At 45.7% G+C, this 10,116-nt stretch overlaps 1 protein-coding gene and 1 long non-coding RNA gene across 5 annotated transcripts; both read right to left on the bottom strand.

The window, feature by feature from the left end:
* Nucleotides 1-332: 332 nt before the first annotated feature.
* On the bottom strand, nt 333-6,183 carry MTERF2 (mitochondrial transcription termination factor 2). Of its 4 annotated transcripts, XM_076339049.1 has the most exons (3): nt 6,129-6,165; nt 3,636-3,826; nt 333-1,803 (listed from the first exon to the last, which is right to left on the bottom strand). In XM_076339049.1, exon 3 carries the CDS (start codon nt 1,787-1,789, stop codon nt 596-598), a length of 1,194 nt encoding a protein of 397 aa, XP_076195164.1. In that variant the 5' UTR covers nt 1,790-1,803; nt 3,636-3,826; nt 6,129-6,165; the 3' UTR covers nt 333-595. The 4 variants fall into 4 exon arrangements, with proteins under 4 accessions (XP_076195164.1, XP_076195174.1, XP_076195183.1 ...); XM_076339059.1 differs by lacking the exon at nt 3,636-3,826 and having other exon boundaries at nt 6,129-6,183; XM_076339068.1 differs by lacking the exon at nt 3,636-3,826 and having other exon boundaries at nt 333-1,820; nt 6,129-6,150.
* Nucleotides 6,184-8,208: 2,025 nt separating this feature from the next.
* On the bottom strand, nt 8,209-9,466 carry LOC143155768 (uncharacterized). Its single transcript, XR_012994469.1, has 2 exons — nt 9,098-9,466; nt 8,209-9,011 (listed from the first exon to the last, which is right to left on the bottom strand). It is a non-coding gene; the product is annotated as an uncharacterized LOC143155768 (long non-coding RNA).
* Nucleotides 9,467-10,116: the final 650 nt, after the last annotated feature.

The following is a 10,116-nucleotide window of genomic DNA, read 5'->3' as shown; positions in this document are numbered from 1 at the left end:
GTAGCAGTCACTAAATAAAAAAATATTATGTCCTGCCCCTGTTCTTGGACTGTGCTCTAGCTAGGCTTTCCTAGCCAAGAAGTCAAGTCTGCTGCAGGTCAGAGTCCGGGAGCTAGAGCTACTTTCTGCAGCAATAAGGAATGGAACTCCAAAAGAGTCTCCAAAAATCAGTGAACCAGTGAGCTGATGAACACTGCTGGAAAAATAACCCTCCTCTTTCTCAGATTGTGCTAATCACTACCACAGGCTGGACTGTGCGGTGACAGAGCTGAAAATCCAAAGGAGTCAATGCCCTGTTAGGTAAGGAAATGTAACACAACCAAAAAACCATGTGAGGTACTCCCTGGGGAAAAAAGGCAACCTTTATCATAACCAGGTTCTGTGATACTATTTGAACACATTAGAAAGTTACAATTGTATAATGAAGTTGTGCCCAAGAAAGGCACAACTGTCCTGAAGACCCACTCCAGGACAAAGTACAGTGTAAGACTACAATCTGGTTAAGGTTACTTTTGTTTCGGCTCTTCTCAAAGAATCAACATCTCTTTTCTCTCTGGTAATTTTCTTTTGCATAATTTAAAGTACAGCATTCAAATTAATCTTCAATGTGTATAGGAGCAACAGGATTAAAAATTGGTCGCTCCTTCTTTGATTGTATCTTACCATAATTGACTTCAAAATCTTTCTTAGTACCATTCAAACTTTCTAGAGTTCCACTCTTTATATCGTATCCCAAAGCAGAGAGTTTTTTAATTCGGTATTGAACAATTTGCGTTGTCAACTCCAGCACCATTGGTGTCTCTCTAATCTGTGCTACAGAAATTCCTTCCTTCAGTAGTCCTTCAAGTCTTTCTTCCAAAACTGGAACAGAGTAGTAGAGAAGGGCTGGGCATTTCAGCACTAGCTGTTTTAATTCTTGATCACTGCACTTAAAGACATTTTTTGAAAAAAGCATACTCTTCTGCATAGTAGAAGAAGTAAGTTGAAAAATGAAACCTTTAAGCTTGGACAGCAGCTGTAGAACTTCATGGTCAGTGAAATCATTCTGTTGGAGAAATTCCAAGTTCTCCTGGATTGCGGTGGAGGTATTTAATAAAATAAATGGATTTTGGCTCAATAGCTTCAGTATCCAGATCTTCATATTTGCATCAGAACCTCCTAAACTTAAATAATTTCTTTGTAATGTCTCTATCACGTTTTTGTTTTTCTCAACAGGATTATAGAAAATACTGGGTGCACTTGTCAAGAACCTGGTGATTATGTTATTCTTAAGTCCCAACTCTTGAAAAAACAGTATATTTGCCTTCTGGTTCTCATGATACTCAGTAGTAAAAAAAGACTCTGGAAATTGCTCTATTAATTTAATCAACTGTTTTTCATTCTGGCATACTAATTGCCATAGAGCTCTTTGAGAGTTTATCTCTGCAGGGGTATGGAGAATTGCCTCTGGGCAGCGTTCTAAAATGTTGGCTACAGCAGTCTCATCTGCTCCCATTTCTTGTAAGACACCAGCAATTTCCTTAACGTAGGCCACATCCTGGAGAAGGACCCATTCCTTTAGTCTGCGTATTTTCTTAATGTCAACTGACAATCTGTAGAGACTCTCAATGGTTTTTTTATTTTCCTCTCTTGATTTTGTATCAGTTGTGTAAGTGGAATGTATTAGGAAGCTTCTGTTTGCTACTTCAGTCCATACTGATGAAAAATTCAGTCCCGGGTTACAGTACTGAGATCTTGCCAACAGAAGAGTAAATGTATCTTTTGCGCCGTGAGCGACTCCTCTCAACATAGTGGAATTCAGCCCTGGGGTGAGAGAACAACTATAAGAAAACACATTTAAGGCACAAGTTAATGCTCAGAGGCATTGATATTTAGACTGAGCTGGCATAAGAAATTACTCTCAACAGTGTTTTTTGTTATTAGCACCAAATGCAGCTTTCACGCGAAAGCAGAGGGGGAATACTTCTGAAAGGTTCATGTTCTGACAGATGCCTCACTGAAACAATAACATGCAGATGCAACAGACCTGATGTGGGGGCAGCGCTCTGTCCATATAAATGCTTGCAGTCATACAAGAACCAAACTGTCAGCCATTTCCTGCAGCTAACATTGTTATTACATTACAGCTCACTCACACTATACTAGAAAAATGTTTCATGCAATTTAATTTGACAGTAGTTCTACTAAATGAATTAAAAAAAAAAAAAAAAGGCAGCTTAAATATCTTTCTTAACCCTTCTGAATGTATTTGCTCAACTTCTCAAGCATTGTTTGGAGTGTGACTTGTTCCTTCATATGTCAGAGACCCCCCTGGTGCTCCTTCAGCAGCAGTTTGTAGCCTAGCTGCATTTTGAAATCATTCTTGTTATAATTAAGGAAAAAAAATCACTGAAACCTTTATGTATGCGTTTTTCACTAGCAGAGTCTGTAAATTGGGTTCTGAATAAGCACACTGGTATTTTGGGGGAGGAAGCAAGTACACTGAACGTCTTCAGGCCTTCACTTGCCTCTTCCAGTACCTACTTTGCTACAGCTGCCCTTTGCGCTGATGCCTTATTTCTGTCTCCGGGTCACTTATGTCGTTGCCAGCTACCCTCAGTGGGCAGAGTCCTCGTGCACTCCGTGGAGTAGGCACGTGGCTGTGCTGGGGTCCACACAGCAACCATAGGGTAGTTGTGGGTAACCCCATACCCTACCTTTGCTCAAACTGACTGCCAGGTATCACCAATAGCCCATGCGCTGCTACCTGTTCTGCGATGGCCAAAGGAGTCGCAGCAGTCAAAGATACCATCAAGTGTATCTTTAACTTCCTAGGTGGTGGTTCCGTAACAATCTTTTGGAAGCACAGAGTGTGAAAGGGAGAATTACTAGTCTGTGCAATACTCACACAAATTGCTGCTGCTGGTAACGTGCTTAAAACTGCTCAAATTGAAAATGAGAAAAAAAAAAAAAACAATTTGTGCATTTGACAATTCTATTTATACAGTTGCTTTCACGTCTCCCGAAGTATAGCATGCTTGAAGAAGTACCTACGTAAGCATTAAGTTAAATTATTTTTGGGGTTTTTTTAGGAGAGAAAAGACTGTTATGATCATGCAGTCTAATTTCCTACATAACAGACCAAGAAGCCTACTGCAGGAACAGCTACACGAGACCCCTAGAGTCTTCTTTATAAAGAAAATACGTGGTTTCTGTAGAGAACTTAAGTGATAGAGCCTCTATCTAGTTGCCAGGTAAGGTTAAATATTTTCCAGTGGTGAAATACTTTATCTCAAGAAAGTGTACCTTTGCTTTTAAGTTGATGTTTTTCAGCTTCTAAAAGCTGGACTCTTGTTATGTTACTACATCGTAAACTAACAGAGTAAGACATAATTTCCTATATGCAAGCTTATGTTACTAACAGAAGCTGTTTATCGGTAACTTGGTTTTTAGTATTATTTCAAATCTCTGAGGCAAAATCTAATTGCCTAATGAAGCTGCTTGTGTCATAACCCCAAGGCTAATGATTTCATCTTCGTAACTTTGTGACTTGAGAAGTGCTGTCCAGCAAGCTCCACCACAGAACAAGCGATTTTTCCCAATAGCTGTGAAAGCGCTGTAAGTGTAGGTAAGTCACAGACTTTTCAAGTGCTGACCTTTCCACGTCCTGAAAAAGTGACTGTTTCACGGGGACTGCAAACTAAAGCCTCTCCTCCACAGGGAGTGACACAACCGCCTGCGTCTGAGTACTCTGAGTAGTTCTATTGACTTTAGTGGGTCCAGTCAGAGTAAGTACATCTCTGAAGGATCAGGGCTTTCTTCATTAATGCTTCAGCTCAGCTGGAAACTGCCAGAAAAATAAAGTATTGTTAAAATTGTTTGGGATGTCAGATGGTACTTCCAAAGTACAAACTGGAAAAATAAGTAACCATGACTTTTACTTCAATGTGTAATCCAGCTGTTAAACAAAATTGCCTTGTGAGTAATGCAGACACTTAACAGCCATTTTATCTATTATAGAGCTTTTAAAAAATTCTGATAATAGTAAATTGTGCTCTTCCAAGATCTGACATGGAAATGATTGTTATGTTCACTTAAAAGAAGCTTTATGTTGTCTGAAAATGTTTGACATCACAGTAAATTTTTTTCCTGTTGCTAGTGAGGATCATCCATGCAGAAACACAGAATACTATAAAAGGAAGGAAAACTTTATTTGCTAAACCGCGTTTGACTGGGGTACTCAGGAGCCCTTGTAAAGCACTGAGCAAAATATAACATGCAAAATAAGGTGAATGAATTTTAATATCATGGTGTTCTATAAAAACTGAGAAGATAATTAAGAGTTACTGTTTGGTGTATTTCAGAGTCCATAGATGACAGTATCACGTCTGCAGGGTATGTAACCTATTCTAAGAATTCAGAGTTCTCTTAAAGCTCATGCTGGACTGCTGTTCTAATACGCAGGACCCTGCTGTAACTTTTTACATACTTACATTGCTGTGGGGATTGTAAATCAATTGAGAGATCAAGAAAAGAACCAGCCAGCTTAGACGAGACGTTTGCTCTCACTGCCAGCAGCACCCTCTTATCACCAGGTGTCGTAACAGCAATAAGGATTTGAACTAATGTCTACCTGGAAGTTATCTGTGATCCTGCTTGCTAGCACACTCGCAGTGACCTATATCTGCAGACTAAAGGGGTAAGTTTCATTATTTAATGAGACTCCTATGTATATCTTCTATAGGAAATGGGTACTAGGATCAACTGGCTGATTCATCCCTCGTTTTGTTCAGAAATTTTTGAATTTCTGAATGTGTATTTTGAGACTCAAATCTCACTTTTTGAAAACTAGCAAACCAACCTCTTGCTCATGTTGTATTTTGCACAAAATCTTTCACTAAAGAGAGCAAGAGTATAACTACTACTGTATGCTGGTCACTACCATTCTCATTACAGCAAACTGTAGCCAGGTCTTAGTAGGCTGTAGAGAACTAAATTACACTCCTAAATGCCTAGATTGAACTTTGAATTAACCAGCAAGAGTAGGTATCTTCCTAGAAGAGAGCAGTGTAGATGGGATTTGAATAGCTTGTGAAGAAATCTGGAGCGGTACCAGTTTTGTAGATTAATGTATAGTAGAATAAGCATTCGCACTTCTGCACTTGCAGACAAAAAATGAATCCCTGCTTTGCCTCAGTAGTGGAAATGAGGTAAAGAAGATTACAAAAATATGCTAGACCAACATAAAGCTTTCTAGAAAACACTACAGAGGATCCTAGAATAATCCAGGTTGGAAGGGAGCTCAAGAGCTCAAAGCAGGGTCTGCTATGGGGTAAGACCAGGCTGCTTTGACCAGTCCAGTCTTGAAAACCTCCATGGATGGAGCCCACCCAGCCTCTCTGGGTTGCCTGTTCTACTGCTTGACTGTCCTCGTGGGGAAAAAGCTTTTCCTTCTATCTAGGAAAGGGAAGACATTAAAAAAAAGCTTAAGGAAGCATAGCACCATTTAAACCAAAGGTCATCAAGTGGTGCTTTTAGTACAGAGAAAACGTAAAGTTCTCAGTCACAGCCTGGTCACGTAAGCCTGAACACCTGGACGATGCCTATCCGCGCGCACCCCTTCTCTCCCTTCGGACTCCGCTTCAGGGTGGAGGGGCAGGAGGAGGATGGTTTCCTGCAGGCAGCAGGGGAGCCGAGGGTGGGAGGCCCGGCAGGGCTCTCCCCGTCCGGCCCCGACCCCCGCTACCGCGGCGGGTTTCTGCCGGTATTGCCGAAGTCACCCGGCAGGAACGTTACTCGCGGCCTATAACGAGGACTCGCGCCCGAGGGTTTCCTTCCCCACCACGCATCATTTAAAAACCGGTGCAGCTTCTCCTTCTGCATCGCCCCGTTTATCTTCAGGCCGTCATTGTTACGACAGGGCCGCATCTCTCGTCAAAGCACGGCAGGCCAAACATAACGTCAGCGGGCCCGCCAACGCCGGCGCCCCGGCCGAGGGCCGCGCCAAGGCTTCCCTCACCGGCCGCTGTTCGGCCGGGCCGCCGCTGAGGCACCCGCCGCCCCGCACCCCCAGCCCCCGGGCCCCGCGGCTGCTGTGAGGCGGTCGGAGCCGGCTGGGACCGGCCCGGCACCCCCGCGCCGCGCCTGACCTGGCTCGCCGCCGCGGAGCGCCACGCCGCCGCGCTGGGCCCTACCACCGGTCGGAGGTATGTATTCACCGGGGGAGAATGTACCACGCGGCGGCGGCGGGGAGGGACGGGTGGCAGGGAAGTGCCGGTATTAAGCAAACAGATGTGGATCGAGTGTGCTGTAGTTCATGTCTTGGCGCACTCTGTTCTCCATCAGCGTGGTAAATGGGCTTGCACGGTCTCTTCCTGATGCAAAATCACCTGAGGTTCTTCCACTTGTTAGACTTCGTTACGGTTAGAACTAGTTAAAGGTGGTTGGATTTAAACAGCTTTCAAGAGAGAATTAGTGTAGTAAATAAAAAAAAAAAATTGAAAATCAGTCATTTCAAAGTATTATGATAGCAGAGAAATGAACATTTTAAAATTAGGCTACTTCAGTGCCCGTGTTCTGATGGGAAGCAAATGATCCTGTTGATTCGGTAAGGGAAATGGTCTGTTTCTTGTATTTACCCAGAACTGAAGTTGAAACAATGGTGCTAGTGAGGCCTTGCGCCCTGTACAGCACAACAGTTAGTGTACGCACCACCCAGGAATCAAAGCCCTACCGCTCCTGATACCAAACGTGTTAACCCCTGCAAGGGTGCTTCGACTTTTTGAAAGCAGCACCCTGAAAAACCTCTTCAGGATCAAATTTGGACGAGAGGCAACACCGACGTGATAATGGGAGGCTTGTCTCACATCAGTATGTTTTCTTCCATATGATCACTGCACTTATTACAGAATAAAAGAATAAAATTCACATATGTAGTCATTGGATTTACAGTGTTTTGCTGGTGGTGTTTCAGAAGTTAAATGGGCTGTGATGGTGAGAATCATCTTCCTCTCTCATTTTTTTTCAGCTGTATCTACTGGATTTCTCTTCTGAACTTCGAGTAACAAATAGCAGAGACACATGAACGATTTCTAGACTAGAAAGATTTCTCTAGGCGTGTTAGGATTTTTTAAACTAACTCTGAGTCTGCACAATCACACCCTTCAGAGAGTGAAAGTCGGTATTGTTCTCTCTGGGAACACTTCTTTTGTCAGCTACATTTTCAATAGTCTGTATTAGATCTGTGAAAAAGATCTAACGAAGAAGAGACCTGCTGTAGAAAGAAACCGTGCTCTACGAACCCAGTTCAGGCTTGGTCTCCTACATAACTGCTGTTTCAAGACCAGCTAACAATGGTTGTGACTATAAGTGACACACAATGATGTTAAAAACATATCTGAAAAACACTTCTAATTTGTAATACACAATGTATTGCATACTTGCTTCTGTATGTTTTTGTCATTTCTTGCCTTCATGTTACCTTTTTTCCCTTCTAACTCCTCCCCACTCTCTTGATTTTTGCGATCACAGTCTGGGCTAAATTAGCAATAATGTTCTTCAAAAAAGTTATCCACAAGAGAACACGGTAGTGCGGTTTACTTGTACAAGTTCCTTGATTAACTGTGATTCTATTTTCTTTTTCTACTAAGTTGGAGAGACTCTTCCCTCAAGATTTGAAATTTTAATTAATATATTCTTCACCTTCCTTCCACTTCTAAATCAAGAGCAAACTGTCTAGCATGGAAGGTGTGGCTAGAGCCAAATGGTGTTTTGACATAACGATATGCTAATGATATGCCACAGTTGTTATTTAGTCTGTAGCGACAAGCAGCTTATAGACTGAGGGCTTTCATGGTTGCAATTTGGTTATGAAACCGTAAGGTTCCGTGAGGGAGGGCTGCTTCCACCTCAGTATTCCCAAGAAGGCAGATTAGTTGATGTTGGACTTCACTCAGGGCCATCTTCAGTGCCACAGCCTTGTAAGGAGCTAGCAGGGAACATAAGGAGTACGAAAAAGCAGTTTAAATGTTCGAAATAAAAATTGTGAGGTGACTTTCCTTGAAAATAAGGAATCTATTTTCTTCCATGTGCTCAAAAATTACAGACTTAAAATTGAGTTTGATGGAAAGTCGTCATTAACAACCAAGATTTCTTCTTCTATTTTATTTCTTTGAAAATTATTCACCAACTATTTGGCATTTCTTAAGAAAAAAACCCAAAAAAACAAGCAAGGACGAATGTACTTTGTATTAATTGAGAAAACAGTGCTCAACTTTACAATGACCCAACTACTCCAGTTGAGTTGCGGCAAGGGTATATGACAGGATCCTGTATGTTCTTCTTGGGCCAGAATGATGAGCTGTGGAATATGATGTTCCACATACGACAAAGTAATAATTGGAAAACTCGTAATAATTTATGCTATTGTTAAGGTCAGTGCTTAAGAACAGTTCGGCCTCCACACTTTTTAGAAAGGAATTTTGTATAAAACCAAACAGAAAGGGATTCTAAGCACGGCTGGGGCCTTTGCTGCTAGCATGCCTTGATCATTAATGACGTTTTATTAAGTCATTCAAAGTGAGGAAAGAAAAGCGTGAAGGGAAACACGTGATGCATGTCTCTTTTTGCTGACTTTACTTTTACTTTCTGCGTATCTTAGCAGAAAAAAATATTTTAGTAGAAAGAGCAACTACAATTCTTAAAGCACTGTCCTGCTCTGGAATTCTGGAAGTCAAGAAAGGTCAGCACTGCTGATGCAACTCCTCTGCCTTTTACTTGAGAGCTGTTATGTCTAACGAGACCCCTCTTGCTGTTGCTACCCACTTGTCTATGAGCACTCTGGAAGCTGTAGATTTGAGCTGCAATCCACAGGAGGAGGTTTATTTTCAGATCTGCATCTAAAGCTGCCCTGTTAGGACTCGAAATTGCTCTGCTGACGCCTCATTCAGTAGTTGGCCACGCCTAGCGGCTAACACGGGAGAAGGTACAGGGTAACCTGCTGTGTCGGCAGCACGCAGACGTCGGTTTGAGCTCTGTAATTAAAAGAGAAGACGTTAGATGTACACCATTTGCTAATAATGACTTTACTAACAGTGCTAGAAAGACCATTTTAACTCACGCTGCTGCTCAGAACTCGCTTGGAGGCAGCACTGCACGGCCGCGCTACCCTCTCGCCCAGTTGTTCTTTTCCAGCCCTCTTGACACCACCTCGGGACTGCAGCGGGCAGCGACAAGAACACCGTCCGTTTCGTAACCAACACGCTAACACGGGAGGGGAGGGGGCCGGGCCGGGTGGGCAGAGGGAGACGTGCGAGGACTAACACGGGGTAGGGCGGCCGCAGTCCCCGTGCCCGCCCGGCCCCGGCGCGCCTCGGCGAGGGCCGAGCTCCTTACGCACACGCTTACATAAGCGCCCCGCCTCTGCCCCGCAGGACGGGGTGCGGTGGGATCGGCCGAGCCGAGCCGGGCCGGGCCCGGCCCACAGGCGACAGCGACTCCGCCACATCCGCGCTGCCCGCTGCCGCCTGCCCCGCCGCGGGCGCTGACAGGGGGTCAGGAGAGCGGCGCCGCCGCGCATGCGCAGCCCCCGCCGCGGGGGCGCGCAGGGCGCGATACATAACAGGTCAGCGGGCGCGCGCCGGCAGCTGCACGCTCCCCCCGCCCGCGGCGGCTCCCGCGCGTGCGCGCAGGCGCCTCCCGACAGGAATCGGCGCCTCCGAGAGCCTCCTCGGAGCCCCGTGCTCATCCGGGTCCCGCCGCCCCGCGCCGGGTGGGCGGGGCGCGGTCTCCGCCCCCGGCGCTCCTCCCTGCCGCGGCCCGCCGCCTCGCGCCGCCCCGGCGAGTGGGATTCCTGCCGAGATCGCGGCCCCCCCCCCGGCCGCCGACCGCCCCGCCGCGGGAGCGGGACCGGTGGGCCCCGCGCCTCCCCTCCCCGCGCCGCCTCCCCCCTCCGCCGGTAGTAAACACACTTCAGAAACGTGAGGGCCGGCGGTCACGTGGGGGAGGGGCCGGCCAATCGGCGGCGGGGGGCGGGGCAGGGCTGCCGCCGGAGCCCCGCCGCCCGGCGCAGAGTCACAGGGCGAGCGGCGAGGCGGCGGCCGCCGGCTGGCACGAGGCGCGCGCGGCCAGCACCGACGG

This window comes from Aptenodytes patagonicus, chromosome 1 (genome assembly GCF_965638725.1).
Source record: "Aptenodytes patagonicus chromosome 1, bAptPat1.pri.cur, whole genome shotgun sequence".
NCBI lineage: Eukaryota > Metazoa > Chordata > Aves > Sphenisciformes > Spheniscidae > Aptenodytes > Aptenodytes patagonicus.
Note: the sequence above shows the minus strand (reverse complement) of the source record. Positions and strands in the feature narration are given on the sequence as shown.

What these genes read in the sequence shown, in the direction of transcription:
- MTERF2 (XM_076339059.1), bottom strand. Translation starts at nt 1,789, where the DNA reads ATGTTGAGAGGAGTCGCTCACGGCGCAAAAGATACATTTACTCTTCTG.